Here is a 24,624-nt window from a genome sequence, read left to right as displayed (position 1 = left end):
ATCAAAGGACCGTAAAGAAACTCCATTTCACTGCTGAATCAACTCCAAGTGGAGCATCTGGGTCCGCCCAACAAACCACACCAAAATGTTTTTGCTTAAAACTTTGTCTGTCAATTTCTTTTTTTTTTTGATCCATGTTTTTCAGAGTTTTGGTACCGAGGGATAAAGAAACAATAACCTGTCTCTCCAAATCTCAATTTAGCCCACACCCAAGGATTTCTGCAAAGCAGAGTGCCCAACAAGTAAAGTCACTTTGCACCTACAGGGGACAACCTGATTCAGCAGCTTGGATACCCCTGCTTCACCCCAGAGGTGCACAAAGTCAGACCAGTCCCCAAGCCCTGCTCTAAGAAATCAAGGCTTTCTAATAAGAAAGAGAAACCATCTCAAACCGGCAGTATATCAGGGAGGAGCAGAGCTAAAGGTTTAGTGCAGAACTGCTCCCAACAGCAGCCCCTGACGCTCCCTTCACACCAAAGTTTGCCTGTAAACTCAAAACTAAGTCTGGGGAGGCTACAAAGAGATGAAAAAAAAAAAAAAAAAAAAGGAGGGGAAAATAAAAATAAAAAGCATCCTACTTACCACCAGCTCGGTGAACATGATGTCCAGCTCATCCACCGGTGGCATGGGCAGCACAGGATCCATGGTTTGAAGGGCAAAGCTGCTGTCATTGCGCAGTCGGTACGTGATCTCGGGGTGGTCACTGCTGCGAAAGCAGCAGAAGATGAAGGAGATCCCTCGACCGCTCCTCTTCCTTGGGGCCATGGCCAAAATCCTCTGCGTCCCTCCCTCCTGGGCACTAGATCCTGGGGGGAAGAGAAGAGAGGAGGCTCGAGCAGCCGCCCCGCAGTGCTGTGCTCCCGTCCCACCAAGGGGAGGAGGAATCAAAGCCACCCACGCGCTCGGCACAGAGGGGAAGAGCAGAGACAGTTTACGTGCCAAATATTTCTGCTCAGATTTGAAGTTTATGGTCCTGGCAACCTTGACGACCACGCAAATTAAGAAGATGCATTTGCTTGCCTTGTGCCAAAGCCGGCAGCAGCAGGGGAACACAGGGATCAGTGGCAGGGATCCCTGTGGGAAGAGGGGTCCTGGACCCCATCACTGCTGCAAATCCCAGAAAATCCCTGACAATCTCCCTGTGTCATGGCATCCAGGCCAGCCCCTGTCTCGTTCTGGCCAGGGGTATGGCAAAATGGGGAGGCTGCTTCCAGAACAGCTGGATATGCTCGGAGCTACCAGGTACGTGGTCTCTAGCATGGGTGACTCGGTGCTTGAAGAGCTCATGCAGCTCAGGATGCCCCAAGCCACAGAAAGCAGCAGAGATGAGAAAATACCCTATATTCTCCCCCCAGCTCTTAAACATGTCCCTAAATATCTACCAGCAACCACTGGTTGGGTGGCTCTTTTTCATGGAAAGTTTTACTTGGCTTTAATTAGATAAACCCTACTTGAAATTCCAGTAAATATTTACAAGACGCGATTTCAGCTGATAAAAATCACACGGTGCCGGTAGCTCAGACTTTCCTACACAGTGCTTACGTCGGGCATCACTCGCACCGATGGTCACTTGGGTTTTGCTGGTTTCTGAAACTCAGGTTGGGAGCAAAGCTCAAGGCAGGAGACATGTGTCTTGCCTGACTGATAATAGCAAAGACCAGACAAATACTGCCCCAAAACTGTGACTGTCAAGTCAATGATACAATGATACAAAAGGAGGGCTGCCTACAAGGAATGAGGATGGCAGAGAAACACCCTAATGAGAAAAATCAAAGTAGAGAATTTTTAAAATCCTAAACATTTGTCTTATAAAGCCACACACCCACACATTTCGTCTCTGCGAAACAAGATGCCGAGATGTTAAGAGACAGGACAAACAGCCAAGGTTAATGCAGAAATATGGATGACTCAGATTTATTAACAAAGCTGTGAAGAGACTTGGGAAAAAAGGTTAGCATTTGGAGAGGAGTGTCTGATCTCCCTGGAGCCAGTCATTCCACTCCAACTATGGATTTATACATCCAAATAAACAGCCACCATGTCCCACGGAGAGCCAGCACTGGAGGCAAGCTCGAGGCAGACGTGGGGTCAGACCCTGCACCACCGCTTGCATGTCAAACGCTGCCCTGCCAGAACAGGGACCTTATAGAAAACTCAGGCTCTATCCACATTACTTTAACAGAGGAACTGACCCTTTGAATTGTCTTTGATGGCATGTTTTTAGCACATGGTGTAATCATCTGCTGAACCACGAATGATGGAAAACGGTTACTGGGTCTTCATGCAGGATAATCCCAGGCTGTGTTAACTGCTCTGTGCCCAGTCCGGAGGGTCCCCCTTCCCAAAGCACCCCAAATTTCATTTCACATTTAGCAACTTGGATGTAGAAAAATGCAGCCGCTGGAGGAATTTCAGCTGCCGTGAAAGCTCTCTCATCGCGGCTCCCCCACAGCTAGCACCGCAGCAAATCCATTAGCAGCCTGCTGGCATCCCTTCAGTGTTAGGATGGTTTGGGGACCTGCTGGAAAGTTTCTTTCCTAAAGGAGGGATGGAAACAAAAAAACAAAGGCATGGACCTCTGTCCGCTCCAACACAGAGGAAAACGTTGCAGGTTTGGGTTTTAAAAAGCCACAAGGAACAGGGCACAGAGGGAGATGCTGGTCGCTGCCCAGCGCTTTGTGTCTGGCACAGGAGCTCGGTCCCAACCCACATGTTCTTAGCTGTGCAAAGTTTGGTTGCTTGGTCCCAGTCCATGAGTATGGCCATGCCATGTCCAGGGCAGGGCCTGATTCTGTTCCTGCAGCTGGCCCAGAGCAAACAGACCTGTTCTCCTCTTCCACAGGGCATTTCCCATCCCCTTTTCAACACTACGTCAACTTCATCCTTGAAACCTGGTACTATGTACAAGCTCTGACTTGGGCTTGCAAAAATGTACAGAAAGTTTTTATCAGAACACCACCTGCTCTTCAGAGATACATGCTCCTGACACTGTTTTACGAGGAGTCTGAATGACAGACCAAAATGCAAGATTTTATTTCGGGTTTTAAAGCAGACAGTCATGTAGCAACCGAGACAAGGTATTTTTGGGCTGCTTCCAGCTCTGGAGCTACTAAGGTTCCTCATTTTCATCTATAAACAATTTAAAAAACCAAACCACCCTACAGTGCAGGCTGAGTGGGCTGTAGGCTATTAGCAACCAAGGCTAAAAAGGGTTAGAGAGAGAGTATGTTAGCTACCAGGCAAATAGCATTAAACCTTCAGAAGGCTGATGAATATTCATTGACATGATGGATCAAAATCAAAACACAGATCCCTGGCAGGTTGTGGGGAGCTGCAGACAGCGCAGATTGCACCGTCAGAACAAAGTCCAGCTATGCAGCCTTCTCCTTCCCTGAAAATCCTACAGAAATCAGTTATTCACAAAGAAAAACTGACAGACTCTAGCAACCTGAAGGCTTGTGTTAAGGAAAGCAGAAGGGACCAGTCCCATGCAGCATCACATGTTAAGTGTCCTGCTCCCACCTCCCATTTATACCTTTGAGCACTAATTACATCAATAAATTTAAGTCAGATTGTGATCTAATGGTGCCTTCTGGACTTTACTATTGAACGGGCCAGAATAAATTAAGTTTAATTGCCCCTTTATGTACAGAGCCAGGGAAGATAGGATGGGAAGGGTCATTGAGGGAACTTCTAGCCAAACCCCAAATCCCAAGGCAGGACTGATGGGGCTGAATCATTCCCAAACAAATTCGCTTTCACAGAAACAAGATGGAAATGTGTGTGTGACAGGCTCAGCCTGGAAGCCCAGGGAGAAGAGGGTGAGGAAGAGTAGAAGGAGCTTAGCCTATGCATGCCACCAGGACTGAGTGGGGTTCCCACGCAGGACAGAGGCCATGGGCTGCAGCTCAGCGATGCACAGAGAGACAAGTCTTGTTGTTTTCCCCAGCCCTAAAAAAAAAAAATCATCAAGCCTACATTGCCCTGAGCAGTGCTTAAATGAAATCAGTCATCAGGAGAAAATTGGACCCCGGTGTCGCTTCCGCCTTTGCTTTAAGGAAAGGAGAGCAGCAATTACCACTTGCATATTCAACAGCCTCCTCAGCAAGCTAAATTAGCCCGCATGGAGCAAGACGCTGCCAAAGCCTGTCTATGACCGATGCCCCAACAAGCTGGTTTAAAGCCAGCACCGGTATTGCAGCATTGCGGTCTGCAGCCTAAAAATACCCAGCAAGGGTACAAACACATGCAAAGGAGCGTGCACACTCCCCTTCACACCCGCCTCCAAACCCGCCCAGAAGCAAGGAGCTAAATCCTCAAATATGAATATTAGCGTGTTGTTTTCCTGGCTCCTCTCCCATACCCTCCCAAAACAAGGATGCAGGATCCTGAGTGAGCTCTTTCTCAGCGGGGAGCTTTATTTCAGTGCATTGCACAAGGGGAGAGTATTTTTGTGCAAGTGCAGTAATGCTCACTGTCTGACTCTAACGAGACCTGACTGATTTTGGCATCTTAGGCCACGCCAAGCTTTGCGTCCCCTCACCCTGCGGAGTTTCGGCACAGCCTGGGATGCTCCCAACCGATGGAAATTTTCTGACTTTTCCATCTCTGCAAAGTGACCTCCTTGGCTGGCAGTGGCTGGGAGGTGCTTGGCCTCGGCAGGCAGTTTTAGAAGACACTGTCACCCCCACCAAGTGCTAGAGCCAGGTGTTCTGGACCACTTTTAAGAATATAGAAGGCAGAAATTTGGCATCCCACACACTGCACCCTATGCTTGTCCCATCCCACTGCTGAGCAACGGTGCCCCCTCAGCGCTTCTCCCTATGCATGTAACACCCAGCGCAGAGCACAGTGCTGGGCTGCACGTCCAACCCACTAAATACCTTGCATCATTTTTTTAAACAAACAATTCTAGATGATTTTCCTCTCGCTGTAAGTCATGTCCAGACCTCCACAGCAATAAAATCTGGATGCTCCCACAGCATTTTTCAGACCAGATGTATGTTTGAGGCATCCCCTGAGAAGCATCAAAGCCTTCCCTGGGCATGTTTTGATTTTTCACCTTATGAACCCAAGACAGCCAGCACCCTCCTTGGCTCCGCTCACTGACCCAACCTCTTCTTGGGTTTAGTCCTGATTGCGAGCCCTCCAAAACGTGTGTGTGGTGCTCTTCCCTTACAATTAGGCAGCAGCATTTGGGCTCATCCCTCTCAAGAGCGAGGAGTGCTGCTCTGCTTCATGTCTGCACCAAAACTGGTACAAAGAAACACTTTTTAATGAGGGGGATCCAAGCATTATTTAATTTTAAAAATAAAAGCTTTGTAATTGAGCTCTTGTGTGGATGGAAAGCTCAGAAATAGGGTTGTCTTCCTCTAAGCAGAGCCATCTAACCTCCACCACAGAAGCCCGGAGGACCTAAGCCCATCACCAGTACCTCCAGCATGGACCCTGCACTGAGCACAACTGTTTCTGTTTAAAGCAACCAGGACAAATTTTGTCCACAACTGCACATGCTAATTTCCAAAAACCTCTTTCTCCAGCGTAAAGCTGTTTTCATGCACAGGCTGCACAGGAGAAGAATGCTTGTGTTTGGTGTAAATCCGTGCGTATCAGCAGGAGGGGGAAAAAACCCAAAACACTTGGCTAAAGGGTTTTAAACTGTTTGATGATTGCCTTTTCCCCCTCCATCCACCTATGAAACAGCAGCCACGAAAGGGGATGGGGACAGGACCCTTCCCATGATGCCACAGGAAAATCAACTGCCAGGAGGAGCCTGACTCATCACTGAATCACAACAGCTGTAATTCTCAGCGTAAGCAAATCTCAAACATTTGGGTTTCATGGATTTATAAATACATCTGCCAAATCCTGAATTACCCCAGATCCTCCTTCCCCTTCCCAGAAACCTTGTTATACTCCATGAACCCAACAAAGAGGGTTTTGCATTTCCAAATCTTGCTTGGGCTGCCTGGTACCCAAAGGATGCTGGCAGGAGCTGGCTGCAGTCGCAGGTTCTCAGCTTTCTCCTGGAAAGCCCCATCTGCCAATACCGTCAAAAACCCAGCGCTTGCCCAAAATGTGTTGCTTCTTCTTTGTATTTTTTCCTTTTATTGTGGCATTCATCACAACCTGGTGTACATCTGGGCCTGCTGTCTCGCAAGAAGAGGCTTTTTGCACTGTTCAAGGGCAGACAAGCTTCGGGTGCTTGATGGTGAAAGTCAGCAAGAAAAATCTAACCAGGTTATTCACAAAGCTGGTAAACACTTATACATTCATTGAAGGGGGGGGGGGGGAATTGCATAAATTTGTAACACACCAGAAAAAGCCTGCCTTCCTTTTTCAATCTAAATGAGCCTACTACAAGCAATAAAAGTGCTGGGAGAGATTTTTTTTTTTCATGTCTGTATGGAGCTCTCCTATCTAGAGGTATTGATGATGCAACCCAGCAAAAAGAGCAATCACCTCCATCGCACTGCGAGAGTATCATGGCTTGGCTTGGAAGCCGCCTCTCCAGTGCGTGAGCAAGCTCCCTGCCAAGGGAAGCACACGCGCTGTTGACTCTGCAATCCAGTTTTCAGGGGGGAAGAGCATGGTGCACAGCAGGGTGAGACGAGATCTGTCTTAACACTCTCCAACTGAAATCAATCCTCAGAGCAGCGCCGCTCAGTTTGGCGAGCCAGCAAAAGTTCAGAGCAGAGGATGGTTGCTGGTGTGTTGCAGGACCACGTCTGCCCCATGGAGATAAGCCTGGGTCCAAGGAGAAGATGCCGCAGCATCCATCAGCTGCCCCAGGGATCCCTGCACAGCCCTTCAACCCCTGCGGTTGCAGAGACCAGCACAGCTCAGTTCACAGATGAATCCGACCAGGGAAGACACCGCCGGAGCAAACCTTTGTTTAGTTTTTGAGGATTAAAATTCAAACCCTGCTGGAAGTTTCCCAGTCAGCTAGACAGTGAGCAGCACAGTAACGCCGAAGAAAGTCACGAGTTCTCCACTGAAAGGGTAAACTTAACTGGTGACGAGCTAAGTGCCAGCGCCAGATCCTCCAAACTGCTACAGACTGCTTATTACGGGAGCTCTAGCAGATCAGCTCAGGCAAATGCCATTTATTTCAGGAACAAGGACAACAAGCGTGGAACCACAGACAAGACCCAGTTTGGGAACCTATATAAATATATATATTTCTTTATACTCACTAGGGTGCTAAATGACCCAGTTCTACAAACTCATACAGGTCTTTTTTCCAGCAGCCGGGTGGATTTGTGGTCCTTCTTTTACAGAAGCAAACCAAAAAGCAGAGTGGGTTGGGTGTGGGAGGAAGAAAGAGTTTTCAAGTCACATATTCCCTCCCTCAAGTACCCTGAATGATTTGCATCCTGAAACGCAGGCACAACATTTGTAGGAGGTGGGTTAAGCCCAAGAGACTTCTCAGGAAGGCAGAGGGAGGCGAAGGTGGTGGAGGGCTCTTCAGGAAGGATGCTGGAGCATCCCCTTGCCCTCCCTGCGCCCTGGCCCAGCTTCAAAAGGCAGCACATAAAAACCCAGTAGAAAGGAAAGGCAGCGCAAGGGGCCGTCCCTCCTGGTGCTCCCCTCACCCTGCTCTTGTTTCGGGGTAGCAGCTGCCGGCGCTGCATTGTGGTGGGGCTCAAAGGGGCAGAGACAGCCCTTTCAGAGTCGAGGTCACGCGCAGGGAGGGATTAGCACAGACCCGGGGCTCCCCTGACAGCCCGCAGCCTTGCAGAGAAGTTGTCTTTTGCCATTTGAACCCAGTCTCTCAGGGAACCTTTGCAGGTATCCAGGCTGGGTTATGCCAAGCCTTAGCCAGGCAGCCCTCAAGGCAAAAAAACAGTCAAGAGAGGGATGCGAGACCCCCTGGGCAGCTCAGGGGGTTGCTACAGCCCCACCAAGCATACTCCTCCATCCTGGCTGCATCCCCATCATCCAGCAATCCAGCCCCACCCTATCTCCATTGCTGGTTTTGGCTCGAACTGGATGAAAACACTCACACAAAGCACAAAACACCTCCAGGACACTGATAATACCAGGCTTTGCATCTGACCCCAAAACATTACAAGTTATATATAATTAGCCAGGAAGAACAGCTTCAGTAGTCAGAAACCTCCTGACATACTGGGCACTGGGACCACCTCCCAGCCCAGCTGCTGGAAGGAGACCTCCCCTCTCAGTATTTCCCTCTCCATCTGAAAGGACGTGGATTTAAGTTGCTTCATTTCCAAGATCACTCCCAGCTCTGGCTACTTACTCCCTTTGATGATGCAAAGCTTTTGTCAATAAAAACTCAACAGCCTGGCAAGCCGGGAGAGAGAAGCTGTATTTCCCACTGGAGGAGGATATTTGTTTGCCAATTAGCTTTTTCCTGGAGAACAATAGTTCATATAAAAACCTTCCTTGTTTTTAATTCCCCCTTTTTTCCTCCCCCCCCAGCCTCAAGCCCTGCTCCTCCAATGAATATTTGGGCTGTGACTTTGATTTATCGTATGCAAAGCCTCACTGCTGAGCTTTCCATTTCGCTGCTTCCCATTTCAGCAGTAATCCCTGGGGTGAGACAGTCTCTCTGAGTGTAAAACTGAGGGGGAAGGCAGGCAGGGTTTTCCTCTTTTAAAGCCTCTTAATTAATTTGGCTTTGCAAACTGGAGTTTCCAAGTGGCTCAGCGGCAGACCCTTCCAGTCCATCAGCACAGCAACGTCTGCTGTGGGGCCACCACCACAGCAAGGCAATGAGGAGCTACCGGCTGAGTCCCCATGGGCTAGTTTTGGGTTATGTTTGGAGATTTTTAGGATTATCCATACATAAGGGTGGATACCGAGGCTACTGGAACTTCTGGTGTTCATACAGCTTGTGGTGTGTGCCAAGCTGGTTTTTTTCTCTTTCATAATGGAAACTGGGTGGAGGCTGCTGCAAATAGGAGTCCTTCCTCACAGGGACTCTGATGGGTAGACATTAAACTTCACAATACCATTAAACTTGTAGTCCAGAAAGTGCCCAAAGCAAACAAAACACATTTGTCAGATCTCTCAGCTGGCCTACCCATCTGCTGAGCTGATTTTCCTTTAAAGATTTTTAAATCCTGATGTTAATCCAGAGTGATTTTTTTCCCCCTAAAGTATGAACCTAGGGTTGAGAATTCCTTGATAGATATTGTCTGATGGCAGAAATGGCCTGCCAGCTGCTTTCCTTCCAGTACGACACTAATACCTCCCTGTGCTTCAGCAGATGAACACTGAAAAACAATATATGTGAGCTTGCATCAGGCACAACACGACCCCAACAGCTCCAATGAGATGCCTGCTTCCACCCAGCCTGGGAAAAAAGCAGCAATTTTTATCACATTACACTAAAAGACTGTTTGCATTTAAACACGATAAAGAAAATCAGGTGAGCACAGAAAGTGAGACTAATTGGAAGGCTTGATTTTTTTTTTTTTTAATGTGAATGCAACAGTGATGTAGCTTACGGCAAAAGCCCTGCTTTGACCAGGCTGGAGCTGCACCACCACGTGTCACAGGACAGCGGGACTCGGGTTTCCCTGGAGAGCTGCTCTAACCCATCATCTGCAATTTGGAGGACCCAGCTCAACAGAGGCATGCTGTTTTAACTGCCTTCTCTAACTATCCTGTCTCCCACGCATGGCAGGGAGCAAGGAAGAGCTCACTCCAAAGTTGGCTGACCTATAGCTGCCGGGGATGGACTGAAGGAAGGTCCCTCTTCCCCTGCAGGAGCACTCAGAGGGGAACATCTGTCCAGCGGAAATCCCGAGGGCATGCATTTAAAAATCAATAGAGGCTATTTTAATGCTTAATCCAGGAAAGTATCAGCATCACTAGCATCACTACAAAACAAATTTCACTGACTACATGCACAGGATTTTTATTTTTTCTTTTGTGCACTGATTTAACCAAATCTGTTTTTCTCCAGACAGTTTGAAGTCCGAACAGGGCATCTGTAGCACCCATAATGCTTCAGGCATCCTGCCTGCCTCCATCAGTATATGCTGCTTTAAAAATGAGCCTCTCCACCCCACTGGACTAAATGTTCCAGGAAGAAAACCCACCTCAAAGGTACAATATCGCATCGATAGTGGCCACCTCCCCACCAGGGCTATGCACAGAAGTGGATTTCTCTTCCTTGCAGGTTTTCACACTGCACTCGCCACCAATTGCAATACAAGCTTCTCAGCCCTGTAGGTATTTATACAATGATCTTCCTTTTCATTAAAAATTAAAAAAAAAAAGAAAACAGCCTTGCAATTGCAAAGAACCGCTTGAAAAAGTGACCCAAGGGGATCCTGAGAGGCTCAGACACCCCAAGAGAAGATAACTGTGTTTGAATTTTTAAATTTAATTTCATCTGCTGCAGAAGGGAAGTCTGGGTGTTCATATATTTGAGACTAGCCACACTCCAGACATACCCACAAGCACAGATGTACCTTCCCAGCAGTTACCACAGACACGACACTGGCTCAGAAAGCCAAAATGTCTCCCATTTCTGCCGGAGTACAGCACCGTGCTCTGCTCTCTTCCATCCACCAGCTCCCTCCTGTGCACCCACTGCTATCTCTGCAGAGATTCTCCACAGTTTAACACCATCACTTCATTCACCTTCCTGAGTCTTCGAATCAGTCCTCGATGCTTCTGACCCCTTCCAAGCTGACTGCTCCTTGCAGATGACTTCTTCATTGAGGTTGGAGTCCACCACTGGCCAACAAAGTGAAAGTACCTCTCCCCATCAACATCAGTCCAGTTTACTCACAATCTGAAGCAATGGAAAATTTCACCTCTTTGAGAGTTCCTGAGTCCTGGGGGTGGCAGGGTCTTGCAGAGATCTTCACATCTGCCAGCTGGGCAAGGGTTCACAGTACCGCTGTGATCAGTGCTTTTGTGACATTCCTTCAAAGCTCATCTGCTTTCCTGGCTTCAGGGCAATGTATGTGACTGACATCAGACCTGCCTAGTTCTCCAGTGAGAAAGCAAGGCCCCAGTACCCCATTCCTTTAGCAGCTTTGAAGCTGAAACACCTCTAGCAGCAGAGATGGTGACTGAGTTTGCTGACAGGAGCCACTCAGGGCTGTAGCTTTCCATTAACCAGCTGGCCAGATCTTTCAACATGGCCCAGACAACACCACTGATAACAAAGCAGAGTCCAGCAGGTCTAACTGAGCTTGAAACGCAGTGAGCTGAGCCCTGTTCCTCGATTCATGCTTCCTCACGCCCATGCTACGAAGGTCACAAACTGGCCAAGCGAAGGCTTCAAGCAGGGTGAGCCATGTTCGTTTGGCTTTTTAAGTGGCTAATCAGAGCCTGGACAGCAAAAAAGCAAAGCCAAGCCACTGGCTTGGGGACTGCAACAACATCAGAGCATTTCTGCTGAGACACCTAAAGGTACCACTGCTCTACGCTTTGCCATGAGATGGGAGTCACCACGAGAATGGGCTGGATAAATGTTGTTTTCTGCTTAGCTCTTAACACAAGCACATCCATCTCAAACCCTCCCTACCATGGAACAAGCACATCCAGAACCTCCAATATCCACAACCTCCATCTCAAACCTCTCTCTACAACTGCAGAGAGCCTGCAGGTTTGATGCCCAGCCACTGCCCTAAACCTTGAAAAACATTTTGTAACACATGTCTAATCTTGGAAGCCCAATTGCTCCAAATTAGCAATGCAGCTTGGTTGCCCTAAAAGCACACTAATGAACTAACTCAAAGAGAGAGTGACCCTGAGATCATCCACAATCTCATCACTGTCCACAGGGGAAGGAAATTAAATGTCTTTTGGATAACAAATCTTCCCTGCATTTTCCAGCACAAGACCCGTAACACTGCAGAGAAAGCCTGAAGAAGCTGCGCATTGGATTTAGGTACCTGAAAACTCCAGATTCATCCCACTACCACCAGAGACACCACAGGAACAGAAAACACCCTGAAATAACTGCCTCTACAGATAAAACCTTTCAAAACTCCATTAATGCAGGTTTTTAGAGCTGGCAAGAGCTACCCATCCCCATCGACTGCAACACAAGCTGTGAGAGCAGGAGGAGGGGAGAAAAAGCATCTTCCAGGCAATCACAGGCATTTTTTGCCCAGCTGAGTGCCTCATGGAGAAAGCAACCCATGCATCGACAGGAGCACTTGAAGCATGCCAGAGCTTTATAAATTCACTTTCAGTGGATTTACTAACACGTCATATGGAAAAGGAATGCATGCTATGCAAATCCAGCCCCAGACTGTTCCCTGCCTAATCTAGCTTTAGATTCAAATGCTTATTACCATGGCGTCTAATCGGGTAACACGCAATAGTCAGGTTTAGTCTGGGCTCCCAGTACTTCAGCTGTGTTCTTACTAAGGCACCAGAGAGAGGGAAAAAAAAAAAAAAGAAAGAGAAAAAAAACGAACACTGCAAAGAATTCAAGCTCTGGTGGAAAGCAGAGAACAAAAACCAGGCGTGGAAAAAAGTATTGACACCTACCAGTCAGATATGCAAACATTTGGCAGCTCACCAGGAACACAATGAACACCGAGTCCTGTTCGCACCCCACAGTATCTGTGCAGGGAAGTAGGTGGTTGGTCTTTCTGGGTCTCTCCCTTCCCCACTGTGAGACATAAGGTGATACAAGGATCTCACACACCCTTGTAGGACCCATCTACCAGCAGCTAGCTCCCAGCAGCACTGAGCACAGCTGGTCACACCATAACCTCCAGACTACCTTATAGATGCCCTGCACACCCATGCCAGGACCTCCAGAGCTTGGGTCACACGTGCAAACCAGGAGCTGTTTACTGGTTTGGGCAGGAAGGGCTTCTCTTACTACATCACGGTCTGAAGCAGGACATGGAGACCATGGGAACGTCATTTCCAGAGGTCACCACCTCCCTGTTTGCTGGCATTAGCCATACAACAGGGCTCAAGCCAAAGCCAAGGTAATTTTTGCCCTTACGTGCACCAGGCAAGGTGGTTCATTTCACTTTAAAGTTTGACAAATACAGTTGGTCTGTCCAAGCCACATGTTGCTCCTGGTACCTTCAGGATACCACACAGATGCCAACCTCTTACCTCCACCATGCAGCTACAGCTCAGCCACTGTGCACCAGAAATAACCCAGGGGCAGGGACACAGGACCCACCACTCAGGCTTGACAGGCTTTCCTCTCCATCTGCTGCTCATCTGCCACGCTAAGCTTTCCTGCAACGGAAGATGACGCAGTTTTCAACACCATCGTCCAGCTCCCACCTTCAGGATGCTGAATCCCAGCAGCTTGTCCTCCCCTGACTCCACAACACCGAATGGCACATAGACCTGCATCCAGCTCCAGCAAAGGGTGAAGACATGCAAATGTTGGTACCAGCCTCTGAAGATCCTACAAGACTGCACTGACCCTGCTGTGCTACAGAAACCACACCTGGTGGAGTAAGCAGCACTACGAATACCAACACTAACAACGAAGAGATTTCCCTCTGTGAACCTAAGCAATATAAGCAACTTTTATATTAAGGCTGCAGGATGAACTTACATTTATTAGACATCAGAGAATTCATGCAGGCGAACATCCCCCCTGCAACACTTATGTGTCTGTGCAGAGTCCTGCAGTGTGGGCTCTCTGGTGTCTTGTAATGTGGTAAATCCAACTAAAGCACTCTTTATGGCTTGGATGTTCATAACATTTATGTGTATACCCTGGTGTCTAGTGCAGACTGTTTTCATTGCATCCCTTCCCTTAATAAAAACCTTCACAACACCCTTCTAACCTGACGCCTGTTTTGACAAAACCAGCCAATGGACTTGATGAATTGTCAGTGATGGGGGAAGAGGAGCAGATGGACAGACCAACTTTATAGCTTCCTTTCATTAGGAAACTAAGCTAAAATCATAGGTTAACTTTCCATGATGCACCTTATTACTGAGGAAAGTGAGGCGGCTGATATTCTGCCTCTCAGGCACATGTGCTCTATGCTTCATCATCTACTGAATGAATATTCAACTGTTTTGAAAGAAGGAAAACAAACTCGAAGAAACCTGAGGTTGCAGCTCGCAGTGTTTTCATAAGCCTGTTCAAAGCCCAAGCCAGATTTACCAGTGCCTGTGTTGCTGCCCGGCTGCGTGGGGAGCTGGCTGGGCTCTCCCTCTGGCTCTGCACCCCCCCAGCTCACAGCAGTGCCTGGAGCTGGGCTGGGGGACTTTCTTCCTTGCTCATGTAGCCAAAATGACAGCAGGGATGGTTAAACGAGGTGGAACAACCCCCTTTCCCACAAAGCTTAGTCTACGGCACTGAGGGAAGAAACCCTTTGTGAGACTCCCCGCCCAAGGACATGGATGGAGATGGTGGTGGGGGAGTCCTTCCCAGCACCGAAGGAGCCACGTGAATAGTATCTATCTGACCATGGGACTAAATACCCCAGCAGTGTCATACTTATTTGTGAAGCCAAAAAAGAAAGAGTTCACATTCCTGTATTTACAGCCACTACCGCTTCTGGAGCTCTGTCTACAAAACAGCTTCCAGGACAGGGTCATTCCCAGTGATGACTGTGAAGAGGTCGCAGTGAAGAGATTCTTCATCTCACTGTGGCACAGGGACTCATGGGTAGTTTCACACACACATATTTCCAAGTGAAAAAATATTTCAAAGCCTCAGAAGCTGCACTTCTGGAGCTGTGGATAACACATATGCAAAGAGCATGGTTTGCTTATGATAACCCAGGATGGCAACCCACTTGAGATGTAAAAATAATTTAATGAATAAGTATATTTAGATTTATAACTCCACAGCAGCTTTATTTATAGGGATGCCAATCACTTTTACACAGATATAAAATTGGCTGGCAAAATGCCTTAGACTATATCCAGAAATCCATCTGTAACAAATATAAGCCGTGATATCTCTGCATACGTTTGGCCAAACAATAACGCTAATATCAGCCATCTTGACTTTAAATGTACAGATGGGCTGGGGGGGGGGGGCCCTCACCAAGTCTGTCACATGGCCAAAGACAGATGAATTTCGCTATCACCTACTATAAACTGGTTGGGGAAAGGACCAGATGAAGGAAAACCAGTCACCATCTGGGCTGTGTGAATGCTAATACCAACGCAATACTGGCTGGAGAGCAAGCCAGCATCCAGCTGTCTACAGGTGAACCTCTTTCAAAACGCTTCATCACTGAAATGGGGAGCTATAAGCAAGAAAAAAGACCCACTGGAGCTCTGCAGTATGTTTAAAAGGCAAGGGGATTAAACTAGGGCTCTTGCGTATAGGTTTTTTGATCCATTGCTCAAGACACAAAGCTGGGACAGAGAAAGATGCAGGAGAAATTAACCAAAAGTCATTGCAAAGCAGATGAGTATTTCTAGTAATACTTCTCTCCCACCACTGCACAGGATCTTACAGCTTTATCTAAACCTCCAAATGTCAAGGGGAGAGGTTGCTGTTGATCTTCACGGGGCTGGCATTGCAGCATTCCAAGCTACCCTGTGTTGCTGGGGTGAGTCTGGGGGCTTTCTGCTGCTGCCTCTCCAGCTCAAGCGGAGACCACCTGGAAAACTGAAAAGTCATGTCTAATTCACAAGAAACAAAGAACTGCTCTTTGTCCCAGTGGGGCTTCTGGGGTCTGGTTGCCTCAAAAATTGGGGCACAACGTGAAATAACAGACTATGGGTAAACTCATCTCATCCATGAAAGCTGCAGTATTTTGGCAAATGCCAAGGAGGAAAAGGTTACTTTGGAATATTACTTTGAATAGCTCTGGGAACGAACCCAGCATTAATTTGCAACGCTTATTCAGCAAACAGCTCGAATAAACCAAGAGGCTTGAGCACACATTCTGACAGCAGTATTTGGAAGATTTTTGCCTCTGTTGCTTAGATAATTTATGAGAAAACAACTCCCAGCAAACTTGATTGCCTTCCAGTCCAATGCATGGATTCAACTGACCCTGCCTTGGGGACAAGGTAATGTCTCAAGATCCCTTTGAGCCCAATTCTAATGCCATTTTATACTGTAAACTGTTTACATGCTGGCATTTGCTCTGATTCATCCCTGGAAATAAGTATGTCTAAAAAAGTAATTGATGGAAAGAAAAAAAAAAATAGAAATCCAACAGCAGTTGCCTCTCTCAAGGACAAAGCAAAGGAAAACAACCAGATGCAGAGCTACGACATCCTTGATCCAAATGTTTTCCAAAACATTTCCAAATGTTTTCCAAAGCTTCCAGCTGAAGCTTTCGCAGCTAGGCTGTGACTCTACCAAAGCCTCGGGCATCGAGTGCGGCATCATGGTGCACTGCAGCATGCGCCGAGGAAATGGTTGGTGATGACTTTTCCAATGACACACCTGCCAAAACACACCCAACCTTGTGCAGAAAACACAGTGTTTCAAAGAAAAACTGCCTTTGCTTTATCAACAGGGCACCTTCCACCCTGACAGAGCTTGAATGCTATGTGGGCTTTCAGGAAAAGAGAGTCAGTGAATGTATGAGGCTAGATGTCCTCACCTTCATTTATTCCAAAGGACCTTGGAAGACCACTCCTCTGCCTCTTATCCTTTGGAATTATGGCAAATAATAAAAAATAAAATAATAATAAAACTATTTAAAAACTTATGGAAAGTAAAGAGAGAAAAATATACATTTTCTACACTGAAGCAAAAAATGCTGAAGTTCAGTCTAAACACCAACAAACATGGATATTTATGGTTATAACTGCTGCAGCCAAAGGGCAAGCAGCGAGGTCTCAGCAGTGCTCAGCTGCAAGAACCAACCACTTCGGGGACTGTGGGGCTGGCACACAGCAGGTCCCCGTCCCCAGCCTCCTCACCCCGCTTCTGACACAACAGCTTCCACCCAGGCCAACAGCCCATCACAAATGGCAGCACCTGTAAAGCAGAGTCTCAGAGGTCCTTCAAAGTCCAAAGATGATCTCCACCTCTTTCAGCTTGCTTCTGGACACAATCAAAACCCAGAGCAGGCTCCTTTCTGAAGGAGCCCTCCTATCAACTGTATGTGGGCTTTTGATTAGACCTTTTGTAGAGCTGAAAAAAGAGACTTGCTCAAGGATGATAAAGTCTAGACACTACAATATATTTTCCAGCTGATCCAGCAAACCCAAAAAGCCCTCCCTTGATCTCAGACTGCCATGATCAAAGCCATTATCCCATTCGGAGCCCTTCTGAAACTTTAGCTTCCAAATGTGCAAGTTATTTTTAAAATCTAAACCAGGCCAAGCCTCTTGTTTGGAGTTTTATGAGGAAAATGGGGTGAGCTCCTCCCAAACCTTCCCGCACCATGTCTGGAAGTGGCTGGTGGGCACATGGCGGAGGGTGAGAGCAGGGAAGTGGCCCTGTGCCTGGGACACCTCAGTGGCACTTGGTGGCCATGGTCTGTTTGAACGTGTAGAAACAGCCCATCCCCCCAGGGGGCTATGATGTGGGGGAATATTCCCCATCCTTGACTGAGATGAATTATTTTGAAGAGCAAACATCCTTTGCATCCCCACCCTTAGGATTTGTGTTTGCCTTTGGCATCCTCTGTCACAGGGATGTGTTATTCTGGGGCCCAAGAAGAGGAAATAGCTTGAAATATTTCTACAGGAATTAAATAAAACTAAGCGCTATAAATTTCCTTTTCCAGGTAGCAGGATGCCCAAACTCACAAAAAACATCCAGTTCTGCACCAAGCAACAACAGGGGAAATAAGGTATTCCAGGAAAAAAATCATTCTCCAGTCTCTTGGAAGAGTGTTTCAGGTGGCTGAAAGAAAAGAGGTAACACACAGCTCTGCAAAAGCATTGGAAAGCCAAAGAGGCATCAGCTTTGCCTTAATGGGATGCTCAGAGAGAGGCGATGGAAGACCAGCCAGCTCATTCCAGACCAGCCAGTGCCATGTGGTGAGCACCAAACCTCCTGGTGTGCAGTGGCCTCTGTGGGAGAGGGAACCCGTGGTCAGTCCTGATCGCTGAGGATCACAGTGGCCAGACTGGGAGAAGTCAAGGGATGGGTAGTCTGGAGTGATGAGGAATTTGGGGAGAACTAGAAGGGCTTTATGAAAGCCGCACCTCTTGTCTCCCAAGGTGGACTTCTAACAGGGGGGAGTTCTTCAAAGAGAGATGGGGACAGGAGGTGACTCCTGCTGCAGAAAGAAGAGAGTAACTTCACATGCTCTAAAGTATTTGGAGTAAAGTAAGTATTCACATGCTCTAAAGCTATTTAAAAGCCAAATGTAACTCCCTAGTGAATGCTTCATTTAACTAAGCAGCTTCTAAAGCACTGGGCAAACAAGCCACATCGCCTCCTTTTCCTCCTAGCATCTGCCTCCACGATGTGCCCATCTCCCTTCCTCCCTGTGATTTCACCCTCCTCAATTCCCAGCAGCTCTGCTCCTCATCCCCACCTCTCCCTCTGCCCAAACCAAGCAGATCTACGAAAGGCTGAGAGAAGCCAGCAGGCATACACCAGCAGGATGGGGATTAGAGACCCATCACACCATCCAGCATCCCTCGCTGTGGCTGGATGGGCCATGCCGGGCAGAAGCAATGGCTGTGTTACTCATCACACATTCCCAGCACTTTAGGAGGTGTCGTCTCAACCTCCACTACCTTTCTAGCTGGGTAAACGTCAAGGAAAAAAAACAGGTTGACAGCCTTCTTTAAGAATAATTCCCTCAAATTGGACTTTTCCCATGACCACGCACACCAGAGCAGAAAGACCAAAGGCCACTGGCAAGCCAGTGCCAGCTGTGACAGCCACCACATTGGTCCCAGAGGGGACAGACGATTTGCTGGCATCTCCCCAAAATGTTGCTCAGGAGCTGGGTGAGGCAGACAGGACATGGGAAATATGCCCAGCTTCAGCTCTGCTGCAGCACAGAGTCCAACACATGTCCCAGTGCAGTGGTTTGTCTTTACTCTCCCCAAGAAATGAAGCGAGGAGATAGACTTCAACCTTAGCCTCCATGCAAACGTGTTTCACTGGGTCTACTGAAGCCACCAAAGCCCTGCAGATCCCAATGGTCCCACCTTGCCCTCGGCCTGGCCCCTTCCCTCTAATGAGCTTCTCCCGGGTAAGGAGAGCAAGACCCTGCTGCACATCCCCGAGAAGGGCTAACACAAAAGTTACTGACCTTGAAAATTTATGGTCCCCATCACACAGGGGAGCAGAGGAGCTGATGGCAATAGCCATATCTGGATTTAAAAGGATCAAAACCCATCATGGAAGCAGCATGCACCCGAACCCTCATCCCCAGAGTTAACACACTGGACACAATAAATGAGGTGGTGAGGGCAGCTGATGAGTCAGCATCCTGGCACCCAATCCCTACCAACCCCTAGCACCCCACTTTAGGAAGAAAAGGGTAAACCAAGGGAAATAAAGCAAATTTTCCAGCCCCACACTGCCATCAGCACAACAGCTGCCCTCAGCTGCTCTCAGTGATAAATATTGAAGGGAAAATATGGTGGGATTCATTTAGGTGCCAAGGGTGGGTTCAGCACTACATCTGCCTCATTGCAAGGCTTTCCAACCATCCCATCCTCTTCTGCAATGTTCTTTGTGTCTTTCTCATCTCCCATGTTACAGAGATGGGAAACATGTACATCACTGGTCCTCCTTCCCAAACCAAACATGCAAATACAGGCTGAAAAACACCCATTCCCAATACTGGCAAACTTACGGGGGTAACTTATTTCCACGCACAGCTGTGATTTTTAGAAGGGATACCACCAGGTTAAGGAGTCAAAGGCATAACTGTACAAGTGAAAGCAAAAGCCCTTTATTTCTGTAAAGCCTTTTCCCCCTCCTGAAATGTCAGGGAGTAACACAGCTCTTGCCAGTTTAGTGGGGTATACATGAAGGCTTGGCTGAAAGCAACCTCATTAAACTGGCTGGGTCATTAAGCACCAATCCAAACATACATCCTCTGATCACTACATGACCCTGGGGGAACCAAAGACAACTCACAATTAAACCTGCGACAATCAGGAAAAATCCTCACAAGCCCCCCCAAGTAGAATGCACCAACACCATCCCCACCCACCCTTCTATTTTTTTTTTATTTACTTACATAAGCAGCATGACAGATAACTTGGAGGAAATCAGATGCTTAATGATTAAGCGACACTTAGGCAGCACTCTGGAAGATAAATACGCCCTTTGGAAACCCTGCAACAAAAACAGAAGGTATAAACAGACAGTAACTAATTATTCTGATTAAATCTTGGAAGACCTGAAATACCCGACTGCAGCAGAACAAAGCCAGTGTGCGCCAGGGCTGCTCGCAAAAATAAGTCACACCCTTTTTTAAAAGAATTCATCCAAATAAACTTAAGTGCTTCTGTGTTGTTTTTGTTTGCGTGTGTGTTTCTTAAGGTCTACCCTTGAGGGATCCCGTCACCTTCAGCTAAAATTAGACTTCAAGGAAAGCAGGCAAAAGCGGGTGTCTCCAACCTGCGCCGGCACGATGAGGCTCCCACCATGTGCTTGAGGAACAGCATGTCAGGGTTTTAACTCTCATCGAAACCAAAAAGAGAGGGTTTTCTGGATTAAAAAAAAAAAAAAAAAGGAAAATAAATAAATAAGGTGTGCTCCTAGGGAGGAAGGAGGACACAGCAGGTCTACCCAGCTGCTGGGCTTGGAGGGATCTGAGCTGGGACTGTGATATGGAGAGGTGGGGATGCAGATGAGCCAGGGACAGGACGCAATGGGATGCTCGACCTAGCGGTGAGAGGAACCAGCAAAGCCCACCAGCAGTTCGCCCATCATCGTGGACACAGAGTAAGGCACCTGCTTTATTGTGGTCCATGACACCAGTGCCAGGAGCCTCTGTTACAGCAGACAGCGCACAGAGCAAGACAAGGGGATGTGCTCAGCAGACATTTCCCTACTGTCCTTGCCTTAGAGGAAAACCATAATTTTCCTCCTCCCCTTCTCTCTGCCCTCCCCCCACCACATTAAATGCCAGCATTGCTCAGGGGAATATTTAATCTCAAACCTCAGTAATCAATCAGTTCACCCTCACGCATGAGAAAGAGTCACAGCAGTAAGTACCAAATCCCATTTCTACCCAGCAATACGACATTTTAATTATGTACATAACATTTCCCTTTTAACATAAATCCTGAACAGATACAGGCAGCCCCCGGGTTGTGGGTGGGGAAGGACACGGTGCCAGGGAAGAACATGGGGACAGGAGGGAGGAAAGGGAGGAGAAAACATTCTAGCAGTTATTTAAAATTACGACTTTATACTGGCTCCAGTTTGCCACTAGCACAACAGTGCTTTGACCTTGCGTTTGCTGTCCAGAGGATGGGCAGCAGCATGGCAAGCAGCAAGCCCATATCCAGTCGTGCCATCAGAAGTTGCAATGGCTTTATCCCAACACACCAGCAAATGCGTGGGAAAGTGGGGACAGAAAATGCAAGATGGGCACACATGGAAGCCTTGGTCCAGGCTGCGATACAAATAACAGCAACAGACCTCTCCCCTGGTGCTGCAAGATTTACTCCAAAGCCTGTTCACATCAGAGAGAGCCCTTCTAGCTGGGTTTGAGCAGTGTTGGGAACACTCCCTGCCAACACTTATTTCCAAGTGCAAGCATGGCCGGAGCAGCAGGACCATCACATGGCTGCCATTGCAGCAGTTAGGCAGCTGCGAGCAACATCCCTCCTTCATCCAACCAGACTAGTCTCAAGTGGCATAGCTCACAAACAGCTATGTTAAAATATATACATTTTTTTTTTAAATATAAACACATGCACAGACTTTTCTGATATACAGGAACAAAAGAGGGGACACCCCGCTGAAACCCCATGTGCAGCTCAACTGCTCTCTGCAGCAATGAAGGAAATGAGAAGCAGAGACCAGGCACACACCCGCTCGCCGTGGCGTGGTTTGGCTCTGGAAACATTTCTGGATTCCCCAGCGTGAGCTCTGACCTCCAGAAGATGCAAAATGGTCTCAGAGCCACTCTGGGGGAGAAGTGGAGGGGTCCCCAGGGGCTCAGCCAGGCATGCAGCGTGGGATGGAGAGGCGGGCTCCAAGTGCTCATGGGCATGGCTGACCTCAGTCCATGCCCCATCAGCTCAGATGTCCCCAAAACAACTGTTGTGCCACAAGAACAAGTCAGGAACTAACCCAAACCCACGGTGCACAGTAGAAAGCAAGGTCCCCTCCTGGGTCTTGGCAACAGGATGAATCACCCGTGACCACGGCTCCAGCCTTGCCAGACCACGGTGCTTGGACAAAACAAGTGAAACAAGCTCAGGATTGGGGGTCTTGAGGTTATATTTTACTTCTCTATGTGCAGCAGAGTTGCGCTTCTGAACTCCCTTTCAGGCAGATCTCATGGCAGGCTTTGTAAACATACGTGCATTGCTTTCAAACGGCTCACAAAAGCAGGTTTTGGAACGGGAGGTGGCACGGTGCAACAGGAATTTTTCAATTCCTCTTGACAGGAAACAGCATGTGGAGGTGTGAAAGGGAAACCTATCCGTAACCGAGATTTCCACACCGCAGACTCCTTCCAAAGGCCAACACTCCCTCCCCTCCTCTATTTTTGGCTTCAGTTTTCCCAAGACCTGTAACATCAGGAATTGTTTGGCATAATGGACAAAGTCCTCAAGCTCCACACACATACCTAGAGAAACTATTACACTTACACCCTCCCTGATGTCTTTAGCCCAATGTTGGGAGGTGCAAAATTAGGAGGGACCAGGCATCATCAGCTGCCAGCTGTGTGCTCCTGCAGGATCCAGCCCTATCCCCACCCTCTCCCAAAGAGCAGGACTTCACAGTGCAATTCAGGACAGAGATACTCAGTGCGGTATCTAGAACAAATTAAACCTCCCAGGCAGTAGCAAGCATGGATTTATTGATTCATGGAAAATGTCCTTATAAATTACTTCATTCAGATCAACGAGACAAGGCAAAACAAGGGCTATCCTCAGCAGTGAGAGACTGCAGCGCTATCATTTCAGTCCCATACTCCAGAAGAAACCACTCTTTCAGAGCAGACAGTTCTAACAGGGCTTTGCAGGGCTGGCAGAGGACGATACAGAGGCCAGTGTGGATTTATGCCATGTCACACCTGGTCCCCACCTCTCTGTCCCACAGCAAGCAGAGCCAATGGATGGTTTTTGCAAGCAAATAGGTAAAAAATGCTGCTTGGCATCAGCTTCACATCCACAGAATCTCCACCCACAGCCGCTCCTGGCCAGGTAGGGTAGGACATGGAGGCTGCTGCCACCAACAGCATCCTGTGCACTGCCCTGACCATCCCTCCAGGGTCTGCTTGCCCTGGGGCAGGGAGGTGGGACTGCCTGTCTGGTGAGATGTGGCACAGATCCATGCTGACCTCTTCTGCACCGTCCTCCTCCAGCCCTGTGAAATCACATTAGAACTGTCTGCTCTGAAAGAGTGATTTCTCCTGGAGTATGGGACTCTCAAGCATTGCAGTTTGTTAATCTCATCCACTTCTCTTGATACTGGTGGCTTAAAATGCTTTCATCAAGCTCAAACTCCTTCCCAGGGCCACCTGTGGCCTAGACCCGGGATGCTGAGACAAGGCTAAGTCTATTTTCTGCAAGTGTTTGCTCCAATGGTTAAATGTAGCTCAAAAATAAATAAATATCCAGATGTACCTGTGCCTTGTTCTGGATAGCATGCATCTGGCTTCAGCTTCCAGACATGGGCTGTTTGCTGGACTGCAGAGCCACTGGATGCTCACCACCGCCCCACTTACAAAGCAATATACACTTGCATTTTGCAGCTTCTTGATGAAAAATCAAGAAGAGCACTCACATTCCCCAGCACAAAGCATTTCCCCAGTTTTTATACATGTGCAGCACTTCCCCACACCCTCATCAGTCAAACCAGCCCCGTCACCACCAAGGACAGGGCCAGGTGCTGCCCTTCCACTGCGGGCTCAACAGCAGTCCCACCCCCAAACTGCCTTTTGCAGGAGCGGACACAGCTGATAATGGCTGGAACCGCTTTCCACAGCTCCAAATCAGTTCCTCGGATCACTTCCCAGCATCTCCATCTTCAGATCATCTCCTAGTTTTTAAAATCAGCGCCAGTTTGAAACCTACTTCAAAAAACAATCAGTGAAGATGCTGAGTCACATTGTTGGATGCCTCAAGGATGGTACCTGCAGAGCTCTTCTAGGAACGCCTCCACCTCATGTGAACTCCCCCGCTGGTAACATTAAAACTACAATTTACTCTGCAGATTAATAAAGGATACCGCATCTCTGGCAGCAATCTGAGACAGGGACTCCCAGCAGCGATGAGTTCAAGTTATCAGGGTGCACAGGCACACACAGCTGTGTTTGCAGTCCCCATCACTTGCAGTCACCCACACCCCACCACACTGCCTCACCTATTCCCTAAAGCACACCCCATCCCCCCGGCACTGATTGGCATTTTGATAAACAAACATGTCTCGTCACATCTATTCTCTTAACTTGCCATCGAGGGGATACCATTCCATGTGCATTGGCTTTGCAGAATAAAACACTCATGGGTTTCACATCCCAGGTGTGATGCTGCCCCTTGCCTCCTTCCAGCATCCTTCTGCCTCGTGGACCAGGAACCACTGTCTTGGGTGGATCACCTGCCTCCACA

At 48.0% G+C, this 24,624-nt stretch overlaps 1 protein-coding gene across 5 annotated transcripts in view; it reads right to left on the bottom strand.

The window, feature by feature from the left end:
- Window positions 1-24,624, bottom strand: part of DAAM1 (dishevelled associated activator of morphogenesis 1) — a 100,581-nt gene that overhangs the window by 61,306 nt on the left and 14,651 nt on the right. For 4 of the 5 annotated variants that reach the window (XM_074908793.1, XM_074908792.1, XM_074908795.1 and 1 more), the window contains exons 2-3: window positions 20,067-20,164; window positions 583-806 (exon numbers count right to left, since the gene is read on the bottom strand). In XM_074908793.1, coding sequence (XP_074764894.1) covers window positions 583-765 — 183 coding nt within the window. In that variant the 5' untranslated portion in view covers window positions 766-806; window positions 20,067-20,164. Of the gene's footprint in view, window positions 1-582; window positions 807-13,074; window positions 13,204-20,066; window positions 20,165-24,624 lie in introns of all 5 variants that reach the window. The other variant, XM_074908794.1, reaches the window with a different exon arrangement.

This window comes from Athene noctua, chromosome 6 (assembly GCF_965140245.1).
Source record: "Athene noctua chromosome 6, bAthNoc1.hap1.1, whole genome shotgun sequence".
Classification (NCBI taxonomy): Eukaryota; Metazoa; Chordata; class Aves; order Strigiformes; family Strigidae; genus Athene; species Athene noctua.
The sequence above is the reverse complement of the archived record's forward strand: the minus strand, read 5'-3'. Positions and strand labels throughout refer to the sequence as shown.